Genomic DNA, 18,566 nt, shown 5'->3' on the forward strand with positions numbered 1-18,566 from the left:
ATACTCATACACGGACAAACACACCTCCTTCCTACACAATTAATTGATTCACAGTCTTCCTGTAAGGCAAGGACCACAAAATTCTATAGTTTTCTTATTCAGATCCCAATCAGTGGAATCATCTGGAGCAAGAGGAAAGTTCCAGCGTCCATGCATGAGAGCCCCTCTATGGCCTCAGGAAGAATCCTTCCCTTCTGGTTCAGACTCTACTGTGATTTCCACTTTTGCCTCATGGGAGTCTTTTCTCCGGCATCCCAGTCTTGCAAGAGCTAATTAGAATGTCAGGTAAGGTTAGCTCTGAGATGACTTTCAAGATCTGTGCTGAGGAAAACAACATTCACTTTGCAAGCTTCTTGGGAATTTTATTTAGCTAGAGCATCTTCAGCCCAAGGATTTAAAGCAAGATGGAAACTGTAGCTCATGAATCAAAACAACTCTCCAGAGCTAAAACCTAGCTGCATTTGCATAACAATTTACCAGATCCAAACAGCAGGGCAAGGTCAGGTGAAATAAATCGCCAAGGTCATGGTTCTCTGGAAGTGTTATTGAAATTCAGAACTCCTGATCCCGGGTGCTTGCTCTGCCCCATGGACATCTCTCCTACTCTCCTTCTAAATGAAACTGTGGCATAAAATAAAATAAATGTACTGTATGTGTGGAAACCACAGGCCTACCCTTAACCCCCTCCTTCCTTCTAACTCCAGATCGTTCAGATCATGGAGGAAAAGATCAAATCATAACTCACTGACCTCATTGTATTACCACACAAATGAAAGCACTTACTAATAACAGTGATCTGGAGGACCCTTGGTCTAAACTACAAACTGCTGTTGACTGTGCTTGAAAGTATACTTTCAAAGTATTTTAAATCTCTTTAATTTCTTGATCAAATAATTGCTTCGAATTCACTGTTATAATTTTGAGAACCCCAAAACATTGGGATCCTTAAAAATTGGCAAAGGCCCATGCGCCAGAGAGCAGGAAGCCGAGATTCAACGTGTATATGATTTTTGCTTTAATATCCTCAGCTAGAAAAACCGTTAAAGCAAGACATCGAAGAGAAGCTTCTTAAAATCACGGCCTCTTTCAACCTACTGGATTTCAGATTCCTCGGGCGCAACTCCGAATCCAGAATTCTCCCTCTTAGGTCGCAAGGAATTTCGCGAACTATGACCCCTAGCCTTGGAAGGGAGAGAACTAGCAAGGGGCGCGTGAAGCGCCACCCGGGAATCTCACCAACAGTGGGCGTCTAGCACAGCCAAGCGACAGGCTGGCGCCAGGGCTCAGCAGCAGAGAGGCGCCGGCTGAGGCGGGGAGAACTTTGCGCTCCCAGCAGAACCACCCTTTGCTGGCCAGTCGCGTCGCTCCTCTGAGGAAGCCAGCGGCGGCGGCGACTGGGCGGAAAGAGGACGAAAGAAAGGAAGAGAGGAAGTAGCGAGGGAAGAAGAAAAATGAAGCCAGCGCCGGGGGAGCCCGCGAGAGGGTGGCCGACGGTGGAGCAAGGAGGCTTTGGCTGCTTTTCCGCACCCCGGGCGTGAACGCCTTCTCCTGCGCGACCCCAAGGAAATAAGTGGGTCTCGCCTGGGCGAGACAAGAAGCCAAGTGAGAACCTTGCCTCCTCGGTCACCGTTGCCCCCTAGGAATCCCAGCCGCTTCTCAGTCCAGCTTTCCCGCGGGGCCGGACGCAGTGCCCGAGCCGCCCTGCGGATGGGGCGGGCGGGGAACAAGCGCCCAAGCCGCGGGTGACCAGCGCCGCCCGCCCCGCTCAGCGCAGGGACCGGGCGGGCAGAGGATGCGAGGCGGCGGGACTTGGGAGCAGGTCCCGAGACTGCCTAGGGCGCGCTAGGCTCCAACTTGGATGGCCCGGAGTCCGCTTCAGCTCCTGGGACAGCTTCGCTGCGCGGAGTGAGCTGCCAGCGGAACCTGGGGGCGGAGACCTTAGGCGGCGGCTGCCCGGGGGAAAGCCGGGGGCCGGAGGGGGCGCGCTTTCTCCCTGTGGGTCTCAGTAATGAGGAGACTGAGTTTGTGGTGGCTGCTGAGCAGGGTCTGTCTGCTGCTGCCGCCGCCCTGCGCACTGGTGCTGGCCGGGGTGCCCGGCTCCTCCTCGCACCCGCAACCCTGCCAGATACTCAAGCGCATCGGACACGCGGTGAGGGTGGGCGCGGTGCACTTGCAGCCCTGGACCACGGCCAGCCGCGCCCCGGACGGCAGCCGGACAGGCGCCCAGCGAGATGAACCTGAGCCAGGGACTTGGCGGCCCCCGGCGCCCTCGCCGGGCGCACGCTGGTTGGGGAGCGCCGTGTATGGCCGGGGGCCGCCGGGCGCACGGAAGCCCGGGGAGGACGACCGGGCCGAGACCCTGTGGCCTCGGGATGCCCTCCTCTTCGCCGTGGACAACCTGAACCGAGTGGAAGGGCTGCTGCCCTACAACCTGTCTTTGGAAGTAGTGATGGCCATCGAGGCGGGCCTGGGCGATCTGCCGCTCTTGCCCTTCTCCTCCCCTAGCTCGCCGTGGAGCAGTGACCCTTTCTCCTTTCTGCAGAGCGTGTGTCACACCGTGGTGGTGCAAGGGGTATCGGCGCTGCTCGCCTTCCCGCAGGGCCTGGGCGAGATGATGGAGCTCGACTTGGTCAGCTCCGTCCTGCACATTCCAGTTATCAGCATCGTGCGCCGCGAGTTTCCGCGGGAGAGTCAGGTGAGAGGAGTCTGGCGCGTGGAGTGGAGATGGGCACCGCTGGGGGGCGGGACGGTAGCGGGGGCGGAGGGAGGGCGAGGAAAGGGAACGCGGATGAAGACCTGAGGGTCGTGGGGCTTTGCAACTTTGATATTAAGGATCGGACCATATCCGTAGGTTATAGGTAGAAGGATCTCAGTAGAAGTAAAATAAAACATTTTAAAGCGCAGATGGACATAAAATGAGAGGTAGAGTAGCAGATGGAAGTAAGGAAGTGGGAGAATAAGCGAAAAAAATCTTCACGTTTTGACCAGTTGGGAGAAACCTAGTGGATACCCTATGGAAGTGTTGAATAGAAGTCGAAGTTCAGGAGCGTGCAGAGCAGTCGAGGTTCTAATGACTAGCGCGGGGAATGGGCATAGAAGATCCCAGACTGCCTGTCTTTCAGTCCCCTGAGGAACTCTAAAAGCACCTGTCGGAAAGAGCACCTGCTCCTTCTGACTTCTTTAGACGATGTCCCTGAGCTTTAGGCGACGGGGTAAAGAAGAAAACACCTCCCTCTGAATTCCTTTGAGTAAACAGGAAATCTGCAATTAGTACAGAAGCAATAGGTAGAGTGGTTAATTAGTCTTGGGTATTGAAAGGCATTAGAAATATTATCTGATACCGTAAAAATGGATGGGAGGACTCATTTGGGATTGTTTCTTTGTCCCTACTCTCTCTCTATGTGATGTGGGTTCAAAGACTGGCTATATTTAGTTGTGTTCAGCCCATTTCTGCTCCAGTTATCTAGAAGTAAAGAAGACTATAATGATTTAATTCCCTATGGGTTAAAAATATATATATATATATACATGTATAGTTTCAATAAAGGAAGCTATTTGAGAACTTAACTGTTGACAATAAGACAAATATTTACGGAGAAGGTGGGGTCCTTTTAGCAATAGGAGTTTTCTGCATTTTGTGCATTATTTTTAAATAAAATATCAAGCATTACTGAGTCTTGCACAAAGTATTTCTGAAACATAGGTAGTTGGTGTTGGTCCCATTTTAAAAACTGAGAAACTGAGGAAAGTTCTGGGGCTTGATCAACATTGGTTGGTGTACTAATAATAGAGTCCAGACTCGGGAGAATTTCTAACTCTATATCATTTTCATTCTATCACTGCAGCTGAAAAAAAATATGTCTAATCTCTCTTCCATTTTCGATATATATACAGAGATAAAAAAATAAAATGAGTAAGAACAAATATATGTGAAAAGTTTGATCAAATCTATGCGTGAAATATAAAGAGAGTACTAAAGGTTTCTTTTTCTAGAAAAACGAATCTTACATTTTTAATTTTAGGAAGGGCAGCCTCAGGCTACTTTCAGCAGTTGCTCAGAAGATTTCTATTTAATGCTGAACTGTAGAGATTTGATCTGCAGAGTGCAGGCTAATTAACTTTTATCTGAAATATTTCCGTCACCTGAATCTGAATGACTGTAGGCAGCAGATGGGAGGGCATGGAAAACACAGGTGCACAATGCTGCCAATGCCCAGAGTGTTATAAACATGAAATTGCATCCATAAGGTGTATCATTATTAATAGATATGCAGAATAAGATCTAACAAATGCAAGAGTCAGCCTCACTTGCTTCTCATCATTGCTTCTTTATTACCTAGTACTTCATACATGCCAATAGTGTTCACATTCTCCAGACTCCTTTCCATTTGTAGATTGTTTGGCAAGAGTCTTAAATAGCAAGAATTTTCCCCAAAATTAGTGTTCCTTAGTTAGAAGTGAAATTGTCTGTGCTCCATGATGAATTTTTGTAGTATACAGCACACTACAACTTGGAGACCAGAGAAAGTGTGAAGAAGCATCTAGACTAAGTAAATTTCAAAGCTTTAGGACCACTGGAGGACGAAGAGTCCTCCAGGGACAACCCTTGCAAGCTGACAATAAAATAAATACTCTGTCAAGCACATTTACTTCTGTATTTCAATTCAGAAGTGTATTTTAAATCACTGTTGTCATTGTTACTTTCATGGCACACATCTTGAAAGGGAGGGATTATTTTATTAACTCAGATCTAGTTTGGCCAACTGAGGACATTTCCTTTCATTCATCTTTGTATTTTAAATTCAAACATATCTAACCTGTCTTACTTTTAGTGTATAATTTAAATGTCATTCTATAATGTTCTATATTTAAAATGTCCAGCTCAATGTCAAGTCACTGTAACATGTAATTTTAAGACATGACCATCATCTGCTTTCAGCAAAAATAATAACCGATCTTCCCCTGGCTTCTGAAAAGTGGACCTTTCTCTAATACAATGATGTGATTTTTTTTTTAAACTTTCTAAATATAAAAGAATGATGAAGTCATTTTACACATTAAATCAAATTGACTTAATTTAGCCACTGTCCTTATTAGAGTCTATGCCCAGTGACCTAATTTGTTGACTGTGCCAGTGCATGATTAAAGGATTCTAGAAGAGAGTGGACTTGTCCACACGATCAGACAAATCAAAATTGCTTTTAGAGCGGGAACAGCAACAATGTTTTCTCCCACTTTCTTTTGGGCTACTGATTTCTTGCATATGAAACCTTTAATTAGTAAATAATGGTTTTGATAGCACCCTGCCACAACTCCTGAATGGAAAGAGATACCACTGATATGATCAAACCCCTGAGAGTAGCATAGTCGTTTTTTTTGTTTGTTTGTTTTTAAATTTTTATTTATTCATTTATTTATTTGTTCATTCATTTATGGCTGTGTTGGGTCTTCGCCTCTGTGCGAGGGCTTTCCCTAGTTGCAGCAAGTGGGGGCCACTCTTCATCGCGGTGCGCGGGCCTCTCACTGTAGCGGCCTCTCTTGTTGCGGAGCACAGGCTCCAGACGCGCAGGCTCAGCAATTGTGGCTCACGGGCCTAGTTGCTCCGCGGCATGTGGGATCCTCCCAGACCAGGGCTCGAACCCGTGTCCCCTGCATTGGCAGGCAGACTCCCAACCACTGCACCACCAGGGAAGCCCAGCATAGTCGTTTTATTTCAGTATACTATTTATTCGAAATATAAACGCATAGGTTCATTAGCTTGGAAGGAACCAACTTCCTTCAATCAGGGAAATCCATTAAAATAAGATAGTTAGCTACCCACTTTTGGAAACCGTATGTGTATTATCACTACATAATAAAAGCTTAATACAACATTACATATAGGATAGAGTCAAAGCATGCTTCCACCCCAAAAATTCTGACTTTATCACACCCAAACCTCCACTTGAGGCCAACTAAATTCTGTTCCCATGACCTTCAAATAATGATTCTGCACGTGGATGTAGTAAACATTTACATTTAAGTAACATTCAGCTCCTACAGTTCTTTCTTTCTCTTCACTCCCCCTACTACTTTTTCTTCTGAGAGTTTGTATTGTTTCTCCAAAGTTAATGCCTCAAATTTACCTACTGAGGTAGTGACAGATACACATTTCTTTCTAAAATGTGTATTTCATGTTAATTCCACATTGGTTTCATTAGGCAGAGTTAATGGAGTAATATAATTGGCTTAGATTCAAACCCATGCAATTAAAAGGTGACCACACTACTACTTTCTTCTCTTGTTGAATGTACCATGTGCCTGTCTCGCAAGCCATATATGCTAACTAATTAGCATATGTTTATTCCCATGGAAATATGTTTTGGATGGTCCATTTTTATAATACAGGACTAAGTACTGAATTCTGTTTATTAGAATTTCGCTAGCATGGTGCCGCTTTTGTATGGTACAAGGGACAAAGCAATGATATCACAATATAACTTATGTGCCTCATGAGGGGACAAGTAAAGGACATTTATTTTTAAAACATCTGCTCTCAACTGTGGTGGTTTTCCTTGACTTTCTCTATTCAAGGCACTGTTCTCTCTCCTCTGGGGGAAATGTATTCTTCTGCAATTCATGATGAATGGCTGATAGTAGCACCTAATTGTTGCTAACTTGAAGATAAATGATTTCAAATTAAATGCCAAGTGATGCAAAACTTTTCTTAGCAGTGATCTTTTAGAGGTTCCTCTTGAAAAACAGAGACCTGGGATTAATTTGGAAGTTTTTATTTCCATTCTGGGAATTTTGTTTACAACACTTACTTATTTTTCTAGATAAATAGAGCAGAAGAGACTAGCACACACCATTCATTGGGCAATTAATCTGTCTCACTCCTTTTCTTTGCGCCTGCCATAGAATAGTCATAGAGAATCTTGGGTCTTGATCTCCTTGGCTATTACATCTTGGAGTTAACTTATGATTGAATCAACTGAAAACCAATTTTGGTGTCTAATTCCCTAATGTTTTATCTTCTGGTGTGGCAGAAATCACCTTGGATTTTGTGCCACTAGATTTTATTTCATGAATACCTCCAGTCAAATTCCAGTCATGTTGGTTAAACGAGCATGACATAATGGAAGGTATATTAAATAGTACTCAAAAAAAGACTCAGTGTACCTCTGCCTCTTACTGGCCATGGAATCTTGGTGAGTCTATCTGTGAGCATATCTGTGAGCTATCTGTGACTCTCTCTGTGAGCATCTAGGCTTGTCAATCAAAAGAAGGTTACTTTACCAATCTGACAGAGTTGTTGTGTGAATCAAATAAGAAAGTGAAGTACTTTGGAAAAATTTATAGTGTTAGCTAAATAACCAGTAGAGAGGTGTTGGTTTTGATCTGCTAAGAATCATCCTAGTCTTAATTCACCACTAATTCTCCATTAGTTGCTACTAATCAAAATAGAATGTGATTCACAGTGTAACATGTCTTCATCTTCCACCTTACTCTCTACCCACTCCCTCATTTTATCTCTTAAAAAAAAAGTAAGTGGGTTTAGTACCCACTCCCGAAAAGAACTATGTTCCTAACTAGCTTGCACACTTGCCTAGGATTAGAAGACATGCCATAGGTACTGTTTCTATACCAATGGCAAATCTTTATAAATGCACATCATCAATGCAGTTTCTAGAGCCTTAGGTATTGCCATAGAAGCTTCAATAAGATGCCCAAGGTTTTTCAGAAATGTTGGTGTCTCTCATTTCTCCTATAGGAGAAATTATAGTAGATTCCTCATGAGACTATGGACACAGTCTAACCTCTCTACCCCAACTCCGCCTACCATACCACTAAGCCCACTGTTTGGCTCATCTGACATTATTTTCTTGGCAAGTCTTTCTTGATGAAGAAAGCAGTGTGTTGGTTCATATTTGGTTCATACTGGCACAAGCTCCTTATCTCATCTTGGATAGACAACAGTTTGCAAACCAGCTACTTTGAGTATCATTGCCCTAGGCAAATATGTGGAGCTCTCATAGCAAGGTATTGTACACTTTAGTGGCACCACTAAATGCAGAGATGAGAATCTCATTGTCTTTTCTTCTGCCTACTCTAGCTACTCACATTCACATACACAAAAGAGTAGAGAAACAGTACAGCACTAGAAATGGGATGTGGAATCTCTAAAACTAGGCAAGAAGGAAGAAAGAACATCTCAGCATCTGCCACATTGCTTTTTGAGTAAATGCATGAATAACAAACTAATGGCAATCTTTAAGCCACTCATTTCTTTCTCAGATCTTTCCTGTATGGGATGGTGGGAGAAGAGAGCAATGGGGAAAAGGTAAACAAGGAGTAAGCCAGCCACCTTCCCTCAACCTAACACCTCAGCTAGACTTTCAGATCTCGTGACTGTGAAGGAGTCAGACACTTTCAGAGGAGACTGTGTTCCTCCTGTACTGAGGGAGTCGGTTGATCCTACTTACCTGGGCTGGTATTGTGTCAGCTGGAGTAAACTCTGACCCTGAAAAGCTAATATCTGCTTGGCCAGGGATGGTCTGTCTGTAGAGATGAGCCTTCAAGGGTTCAAGTGGTAAAGAATTAAGCAGGATGACTTTTAGTGAGGCTGAATTATGCCTCACTGCTTTTCATTTGAGACAGATTTAGGAAAAAACCCAGCCATATATATTTTTGTAGAATGTATGCTTTTCAAGGCTCCTTCACAAATGCGCTTATAGCAAGCATCCTTTTAACAGTCCTGTGAGGTAAATAACAATGTATAGACAACATAAAAGGACTAAAAGAGTTATGCATTGTAGGAAGTGAGATGTCACCAAGGGGAAAATAGACTAAAAGCTCCTTCTGAATTTGGTGTATTTGTCAGCCTACAATCCGAGAACAGACTGGATCCATCACTGCTTTTGAATTATTGCAGAAAAAAGAAAGATAAAAGAGAGAGAGATCTACTTCTAGGTTCTATGGTTTAAAGCATATTTCACACTAAATATCCAATAATAGAAGTTTATTACGTATTAACTTTGTCTTCATTTTCCTTATATGCACAAAAAATAGTGGAATAAAAAAGTTCAAGATTAACTTGGAAGACTAACCACTTGATCTAAATGAAAAATCACTCTTTACAGCATGATATCTAAATGTAGCATCTGCTGCTGTACCAATTAAACCATTATATTAGTGCACAGTCTGCTGACAATGACTTTTAAATTATGAAGTAGAGGTCTATACTTCTTAAACAAATTTTCGTTTTCTGGCTTACATGTCGTTAAGTGATAGTTCAAAGTCCTCCATGATGAACACCAAATTCTGATAAGCTGTACAAGACACATTCATTGTCAACTTTCTTGAGAAACAGAGATGTATTTCTTAATTTATTATTTAACAAATACTTTTTAATAAAGTATTGATACCAAGTGTGTTTATTTCAGAATAAAAAGTTGTTACCAAATATAAAAAAAAGTTTAATTAAATGAATCATGATTTATCAATATCTTTACAATGGAATACTGCATACCCGTTCAAAATGAAAATGTTTGTTGACACAGAGAGATAAAAAAGTATACATTGTATGTAAAGTGTAACCTTCTGTAAAATATAAAGTCTAGAATTTTATTTATAAAAATGTTAAATGTGATTGTAACTGAATGGTAGAAGTCCACATTTTCCCCTGTGCATGCTTCTATTGATATTTTTCTAAAAATAAGTATGTATTGCCTACACAATTAAAAATAATAAGAGAAAAAAAAAGACAAGTTACCTTCACATTTCCTCACCAGTGCTTTTAATACTTCATATGGAAGTATAGACTTCAGGAACAAATTAATTGTAGTATATGTTTAAATTTATCCTTTCACATCTATATTTCGATTTTATCCTCACAATTATTTTGTGAAGTGAGCAAGACAGTTAGTATTTATTTTACAAATCAGACAATAATAACATATAGATGGAAGAAATACAAAGTAGGGGTGAAGAGAATAGGTTTTGAGAAGCACAGACCTATGTTTGAATCTTAGCTCTACAACTTTCTAGACATCTTTCCTTGAGAAAACATGCCTGATGTCTCTATGCCTCAATTTTTGATCCACAAAATATGACTGTCTCATAAAGTTACGGTGAGGATGATATCATGTATGCAAAATTCTAAGCACAGTACCTAGAGCACTGTGTATTCTCATTCTAATGATCATTCTTTTAGCACGTAGTATTGACGTAGCTTACTAAAAAAACAAAATAATCAGAATGAGAACTCAAATATTCTAGCTTGCTCTCTCCAGAGTACTTCTACATGCATTTTCAGTATGTATATGATATTTAGGCTTAAGAGATCTGGTTCCAATGGACCAAGCCTAAGAAAAAAAAAAAGATTCTGCTGTTTTGAAACCCCACTTAGAATTCCAACTCACTGAGGTGCACCTCAGGTTAGGTATGTGTAAATTTGTTCAGCAATGAAGTGAATTTTGAGGTCCAGTTTCAACTAGTTGCTTTTTTTGTATGGATTCTAAATGATTGGATCTTTGGACCAGTTACGTCAGAGGTAAAAAGCAGTGTTCTATTTCTATCTGTCGGTATTAGTGAGGAACTCACAAGTCTTGTCTTATCTACTACCCTGATTTCTCATAGGAGGCTTCTAGGAACTAAACTTAAGGAACAGTAGAAACATGACCCAGTTGACGGTCTAGACTTCTTGGGGGAGAAGGGGAGAAAGGGGTTGTTAGAAGGGGGAGAAGGGGAGAAAGGGGTTGTTAGAAAGGGGAGAGTCTCACCTGACATGGATTGAATGTTCAGAAGTTTCCCTTTTTTCATGCAGGCTTTATCCATACTAATGGAACTGACTTATGGCATTTATTAGATCCAAGTTTAGACAGTAGCACTGTTATATACTAAGGATTATAAAAAAGGATATCCATAAGGCAGACTGTGTTTGGTTGAATCCTGACTATAACAAAATTGTTTGACGCATACAATTTTCAGGGACTTTTAAAATGTGTATCGCTTTTCTGATTATAAAAGTAATGCATATGCGCTACCACCCCATGGGTGTCCTCATATAACCTTGAGTAACATTTTGATATATTTTATTCTCTCAAGGATAATGGTTTAAAATTTTTAGAAACACTTGGGCCCAAGTAAAAAAAAGCCTTATTGTCACTCCAATTGGAAGATGGCATCAAAGAACAGAAGAAAGGAATTCATCTTTTTTTTTTTTTTCTGAAAAGTCAGAGCTGACATGGCTTTTGAAGCATGGACATTCTGAGTTGATGGTATTTCTGTATTAAAGGGTGGTATTTTCCTTTGTATTTGAGCCTCGCTTTATATTTTCATTGCTCTGCAAGTGCTAAGCCTGTACAGTTCCAGACAATGGCTCTGTCTGGATCTTTCAGTAGCATTCTTAGGAATGACTTAGACACGGGTTGTCACTACTTTCTTCTCAGTTAGGGGTGGTCATTAACTGAACTTTCAGTATCAAGCACTTTGATGGCTGCACAACCTGCATACCATCAATTGGTGTATTTTTCTATTGAAAGCCTCAACTCAAAGCCAAACAGAAGTTGGGTGAATACTCTCCAGTTTAAAATTAAAAAATTTTATTTCCATAAACGAAGTTAGATGCTCAGCATGTCTTTATCTAATAGAATTACAATCTGGCTTAGTTGTGGAATTCTATTTGTTCAGTCCCAACCAGATGTACTTAAACAGGGATTCCATTAAACAAAGAATTTGCTTCTATGTATTGTGAATTTAATAGGTTCATGTAGAGCGCTGTTATTGTTTTAATGCTATACAAGGAGTTAATTTGAGTCATGACACACAGTGTGTTATACACATAAGGAAATGCTTCGGTGTATACCTGAAAATGAATGATAAACGCAAGCCTGAATTAATCCAATGTGCCTTCACCTGGTTGCAGGCACAGGGCGCCATCTAGTGGTCTCTAAAATATAGCTTTAAGTTAGAGCATCCTAAGAATTCAACCTCTCAAGGCAGGAAAGGACTCCAAGCAGCGTTTAGTCCATTTCTTGGTCTTTTGGCTATGGGAAATCTAGGTTAGTCCATCTAAGAAAAGATCTTCTTCTGCCTTCTAAGAAGATCCAACAATCTCTGCTGTTCTGTCACCATAATTGCAGTTATAAACCTTAAAGTAAGATATCTCAGAGTGTGCGTCTAGAGAGGTTGGGAGGAAAATGTGAATGACTAACTTTAGAAATGTAAGATAGATAATTATTTTTAGCAGCTGTATTTACTATCACTTTGGTTTATGATGCAGCTTGAAAAGATGTAGCCATTTTATTGTGTTAAGCATAGCATTTGTTCCTTTATTTCTGATTATTAAAAATTATGTTCTTTGTAGATAATTCTTCAAGTTAATAAAATGCCAAAGAATAAAATTAGAATAACCCATAAACCCACAGCCCAGAGATCTAGACATATGTATGTGTTATAAAATTGGGATCATGATATTTTATGCAATTGTTTAACTTATGTATTATAAACATCTTCCCATATCATTAATGATTTTTCTATTTTTTTTAATGGCTAGTTTGAATGAGTTGTTTCATGATTTGTTGAACCAACCCCTGTTGTTTGGACCAGGTATTTACTGTGAAAGGATAAATAACACTGCTACTAATGGGACTTTACCAGACTCATCCTCCTTAGTTTTTGGTGCTGTGGAACACCCTCTACTTGAGTTCTGTGACACCATTATGGTTTCCTTTTTTCTTTTCTTTTCTTTTCTTTTTTTTTTTTTTTTTTGGCCCTTTCATTGTCTTTTACTAATTGCGCTTCTTGTATTTGACCTCTTGTAGTAATAACCATAGTGCTGGGCTGTCCAATATTGATAGCTACTAGCCCTATATGAATACTTAAGTTTAAGTTAATGAAAATGATATAAAATTTAAAAGTCAGTTTCTTAGGCACTCTAAACCCATTTCAAGTGCTCAGTGGCTACATGCGGGTAGTGGTTCCTATATTTGACAGCACAGATATACATTTTCCCTCTTCACACAAATTCTGTTGGACAGTTTTACTGCTGTCTGGGGCTTGGAGTTTGAAGGAACAGAAAAGTCACTCCATGGAGCTCAAAAGCAAAGGGTTTGTGCTGAAAAACTACAGGAAAATGACGAGGAGTGGAACTGCTTGAGGAGAAGCTGGACTGCACCACCGGGGAGTGTTGGGCAGCTACTCTCTTCTTCCCTTCCTCCGGGGCCCAAAAGCTCTTCTCTTGGCTCTCACTTCTCATCTGCTCCATCCTCCTGTCTGGGCAGCAGCTTCTTCCTCTTTCCTGCTATAACTTCTGCATGGACGTGGTTCTAATTTACCATGACAGAACTTAGCCTGAACTCTGTATGACTTTATAACTCTAATCAAATCATCTGACTGTGTTCCTTAAATCTCATAGCCCACATTCTCCGGACACCTGATTGGCTCAACCCACATAGAATGGTTTCCCCTCCATGCCAAGTTATATGTCCTCCCTTACTCCAAACAGCAGTGACCAGCCTCCCAAGTTAAGTGCTCAATATAAAGCTTAGAATACAGCAAGAAATAAAACAGCAAAGCCCTTGCTCTTAAAGAACTTATATTCTAGTCAGGGAGGCAGACAATAAGACATACAAACAAATAAATATATAATATGGTATTATTAAGTAAAGGCAAGTACAATGGAGAAAATAAAGCAGGGTAAAGGATTAAAGAATGATGATGGTTAGTCACAAAGTCCTGTCTGAAGAGGTGACATTTGACCAGAGAGTGAAGTAAGGAGTGAGCCATGCAAATTTCTGAGGGAAAAGCATTACAAGCAAAGAGAACAAAGGTGCAAAGACCCTGAGGTAGGAATGAGCATAGCAATAAATATTTGTTGAATCCATAACACCATTTGCTGACAAGTTCAAAGAATTTCCAAGAAGGAGGTATAAATAGTGAGGCAATAACCAGCTTTAGTACACTCCTACATATGGGCATTTCTCAAGGTTTAGACTCTTGATTTTGTCTCTTTGCATATGGCAACACCAGGAATTTCTAACTGGAACCTCCAGTTATATCTCTCATTCTCACCTTAAACTCAAAATATTTAAAGACATCCTGAGATGGTGTCCCCTCCCACCTATAGCGAGATTTCTCATAGCATCTTTGACTTCTCCCTTGTCTTGGCATCTGGTTCTGTTGCCTTCCTCAGTATGTTTTGCATGTCCTTATTCTTCCTTCTTATTTTCACAGGACATTAGCTCCTCCCACCAATACTCTTGAATAGCCCCTAATATCTCAAGTTCCTCTCCTCCAAACCATTCTGCACACCACTGCTAGATAAATCTTCTTAAAGCAAAGCAACTTTCATTCATTTATTCATTCTTTCTTTCATTCAGCAAACATAAAGTATACTGTACTGAGTCTAATGCTTCCCCATTGCTCAAAACACACTTTACTATGGCAATATTATCATTCTTTTTCCACTCGTCAACACTCCTGATGGATAAAACCCATACCTTAATAGCAATCACTACAAGAGTAATTCACAAAATTGGAGCAGGATCCACCAGCCTTAAAGGAATATATCAGATTCTCTAGCGTTTTTGAATATACTTCAAAAAAGCATTCCATCCCCAAATCCCAAGATTCTGACATGCCTCCCCTAAAGCCAGAGAAACACAGGTCAATAACTATCAGCAATCTTACAGAACCTGGTCCTCAAGGCCTTCCACAAACATGTGCAGATAATTCTTTCCAATTCGTGACATTCTGTTGAGATACAGGTGCCCAGAAAGCATAAGATCTCTAGGAATTAAAATGTGGTGTGATTTCTTTTTAAAAAATCAATAAATGTAAATCATTATATTAAAAAGCATTTCTCTGTTATATATCTACATAGAAAGATATGCCCCAAGTTGTCGTGATTTGCAGATGAATTAATCTCCAATACAGAATTGATTTTTCCATTGAAACAATGTTATCTGCGGCTGTTAAGGCCTCAGGCCAGGGCACAAGAGCCTGTTTGATCATAATATAGCAGAACTCTGATTTTTATAGTTCTATAGACACCAAACACTATCTGGAACAAGGCTCTTCTTGTTTGAGATCAAGGGGATGTGGAGTGAGGAGGAGAACCAGAAGACCTGTCTTCAAGTTTTAGCTCCAGAACCATCTGAATGGCTTTGGAAACCTCTCTGAGCCTCAATTTCTTCCATTATAAATTATAAATAGTACTCATTAAACAGGTATTTATTGAGCACCTACCACGCTATTTTAAAGAATTGATAAGAGTTTCAAGTGAGTTAATATACATAAAAACACTTTGTACATTCAAATCTTAAAAACAGATGAGAAGCATTTTTATTGAAACATCTTTTTCTTTGGGAAAATGATTCTAATTCCAGTTTGAGAAGGCCAGGGCACATCTTCCTGGGTACTCATTTGGCAGTAGGAACAGCCCACCCATGTTCTATCGCCCTGCATTGAACTGGAGTGTTCGTACTGTAACTGCTAAATGGTCAGCAGCAGCTGGAGAGGGAGGAAGGAGGAGCAGCGTTTCCCACTTCCCAAACGGACTAAAAAAGTGCTCACCCTAACTGCCTGCATAGTCTGCCACCTATCTTAGACCTGAGGGGGACTGAGGGAGTTTGAGGAGCTAACAGGATAGGAGACCCACAGCCAGGACACAGATTAGAATGAGACACTTTGGAAACCAAATACTAAAGCTAAGATTGCCTGCTTATATTCATAAAAATCCATTAGTTAAGAGTTTTGAGATTGCATCAGTTTCTAAATAATAGTCCATCATAGGTTAGAATACTGGAAAATAATTAAATCTCATTCTGACCTTTATTTCAAGTCTGCCTTTAACACTTGCTGGGCAGCAGCCACTTAAAGATCTTTGCATCTTCATCAAGAAATAGCCGCAGCTCAGGCCAGGAGAATGCTTAGGATCCCCCTCATGTGATGATGTAACCCTAGGAAAGATCAGGAATAAACCAACAGGCTAACCTTGGCCACACCACGTCTGCCAGTAGTTCAGTCACCTCCATTCTTGACTTCTCTGCCTCCATTCTTGGATCCTCCATTATATTATCCAGGCTGCTGTCAGAAGAGTAGTTCGCTAGCTGCTTGAACCCTTTCCCTACTTCCTAAAAACAACAGCATTGTTTCCCAAACTTTAGGCATTCATGTACTGCCCTCATAATTTCTGCCGTATCTCTGATCACCTATTGCTATTTTTAAAATTAACTGTTTCATTTAAATTTATTTTTAAAGATCTTTTCATCATGACACTAATGAAAAACCAGTACCCCTTGCCATAAATAGAAGTTAACTGTGAAAATAAGTACACAATGAAAACAGAATAATTCTGGCTAGGTAGAATTGCCTGAGCTTTTTTCTTAAAAGGGAATTTTCCAGGTGTTAGAGAAGTGTTAAAGATATACTGACACCAAACTGAGGCTTTCTCCTTGATTTAGCAGAAGGATTAAACATTTAATTGAAAAGGGATTAACTTTCTCACTATGCAATTCAGAGTTTTTTAACGTCAAGCCCCCCGAGGAACCTAAAATCATCTCAGGAACCCCCGACTCTGCAAAGCTCTAACCTATAGGATGAATTCTAAGCAGCTTTTGTGTGGTATTCAAGACCTTTCATCACCGGAGCCTGGCTTAATTCTTCTCGTATCTTCTAGATACTAACCCTCACCCCGTGCATTCCGCTCAGCAATGCCCATGTTCACATGCTGCTCTCACTGCCTGGAATGCCCTTTCCCCAGTGTCTGCCTGAAACTCCTATTCAATATTCAAAACTTTGCTTACATATCACCTGTGCAGTCCGCTGCCCACCCTATCCCTACCCCAGTTTATCACTTTAACTTCTGTGTCATTTCTACCATGAGCATTCTTCTTCTCTAGATCTGTTGCACAGCCGTGTAATTATTTGTTGACTATGTGTCTCTCTCCTCCACTAAATTGAACCCTCATCTTCTCGCACAGTGGGTGGCTCATAAGAGATGCTCAGTGACTATTGATCAGACTGAATCAATGGTCCGTTTCCATCCTTTCCAGTGTAACGGAACTAAGTAACACCTGTGGAAAAGTCCTCATCTGTCAAGGTGGGGGTGATGTGAACCTAAGAAATGTCCCACTTTATGAAAAAGAATTCTCATTCACTGGGGGGATAGAGTTCACGACCACCCAGAATTTACTGTTATGTAGAACAAAGCTGGAAGAGTAAGGCCTTGAGGAAACTGATTTTGTAAGAAGTAGAAAAAGTGTTTCTACTACCCTATGAAATTTTTCATTGTCCCCAGATAAAAGTGATGTCGTTCTCCTGGCTTTGAGTCACTGCTTTCCCAAATTCTCGCCCCCATACCCCATCCAATGTCACTATATTGCGTGGCCAAAAATTCTTGACATGTAAAATCAGAGAAAGTCAGAGTTGATGAAAAGTAAAGTTACTGGAAATAATCATTAGTGAAAAAGAGAAAAAGCCTGGAATTGTATTTTATCCTGTCATCTCTTACCAAACAAAATATCAGGGAATCAGACAAGAATTCAGATTTGGCTAAGGTTAGCCAGTTCTATTCCTAGCTTCCCATTGTACTCACTGTTTTTCTGTCAATAAGTGTAATTCCTTAGGCTTTCAGCCCCTGGAGTGGTGGCCATCTGTGTGTCAGCAGCACCCAGATAACTTTTCAAAATATGTATTCTCATACTTATCAAATCAGAATCCCTGGGGTTGGACTGTAGAAATCTATCCAAAAACCAAACAACTTCGCTGATGATTGTGTCCACAGGTGATTCTGAGTATATTTTGGGAACCACATTATCCTAAGAGTCTCCCCTAATGTTCAGACTGTGACTGGGTACCACCTGAAACAAAATCACAAGTAGGTAATTTCTTTAAAGTCTAGATTCTAGACTCACTGAATTCCACTAAATTATATGCCGTGGCCTGATATCTGCTTTTTTTTTTTTTTTTTTTTTTTAAAGAAACTCCCCCAGGTGATTTCTATATATGCATAGTACAGTTTGAGAATCTATGACCTGGGGCAGAGGTCTCAAACTAAGATGCCATATAGGAGCCAGGATGGTAATGGAAATGTGAAAAATAGTCCCAAATAATTCAGTAGGGAGTAGTAAAAATTTTAGGTAACTGAAGGGTGCCTAGCCTTTCTGAAGGAGACAGCTGGCCACCACTCACCTCCAACCAGCTGTTACCCATGGGATGTTGCCAAATATTCTGAATGTTCAAAGGAAGCCAGAGTGTGGATTTTTTTTAATGTAAAATTGTCCTTAAATGTTGACAACTAACCCCCTTTTTTTTAGCTTTACTGAGGTATATTTGACAAATAAAATTGTAAGATATTTAAAGCACAGAATGTGATGATTTGATATACATATACATCGAGTGAATTAAGTAACTGATGTTTTAAAAAATAACCTGCAGGCCTGCTAGAGCTTGAGGATCAGCCTTCTGGATTAGAAATGTTAATGCATTTGAGTAGGCAAGTATTAACCAGAAATGCCTCAGTGACTGGCTAAGCAACAGGAGGTGACATAGGCCTGTAACCATAAGTACAGCAGCTTTAA

General features: G+C 40.6%; 1 protein-coding gene across 1 annotated transcript in view; it reads left to right on the plus strand.

Annotated features, from left to right (window-relative positions):
* The first annotated feature begins 1,337 nt into the window (after positions 1-1,337).
* GRIN3A (glutamate ionotropic receptor NMDA type subunit 3A) overlaps positions 1,338-18,566 on the plus strand; it is a 153,574-nt gene continuing 136,345 nt past the window's right edge. The window contains exon 1 of the mRNA XM_068553316.1: positions 1,338-2,695. Coding sequence (XP_068409417.1) covers positions 2,009-2,695 — 687 coding nt within the window. The 5' untranslated portion in view covers positions 1,338-2,008. The remainder of the gene's footprint in view (positions 2,696-18,566) is intronic.

The sequence above is a fragment of the Eschrichtius robustus genome, chromosome 10 (genome assembly GCF_028021215.1).
Source record: "Eschrichtius robustus isolate mEscRob2 chromosome 10, mEscRob2.pri, whole genome shotgun sequence".
Lineage (NCBI taxonomy): Eukaryota > Metazoa > Chordata > Mammalia > Artiodactyla > Eschrichtiidae > Eschrichtius > Eschrichtius robustus.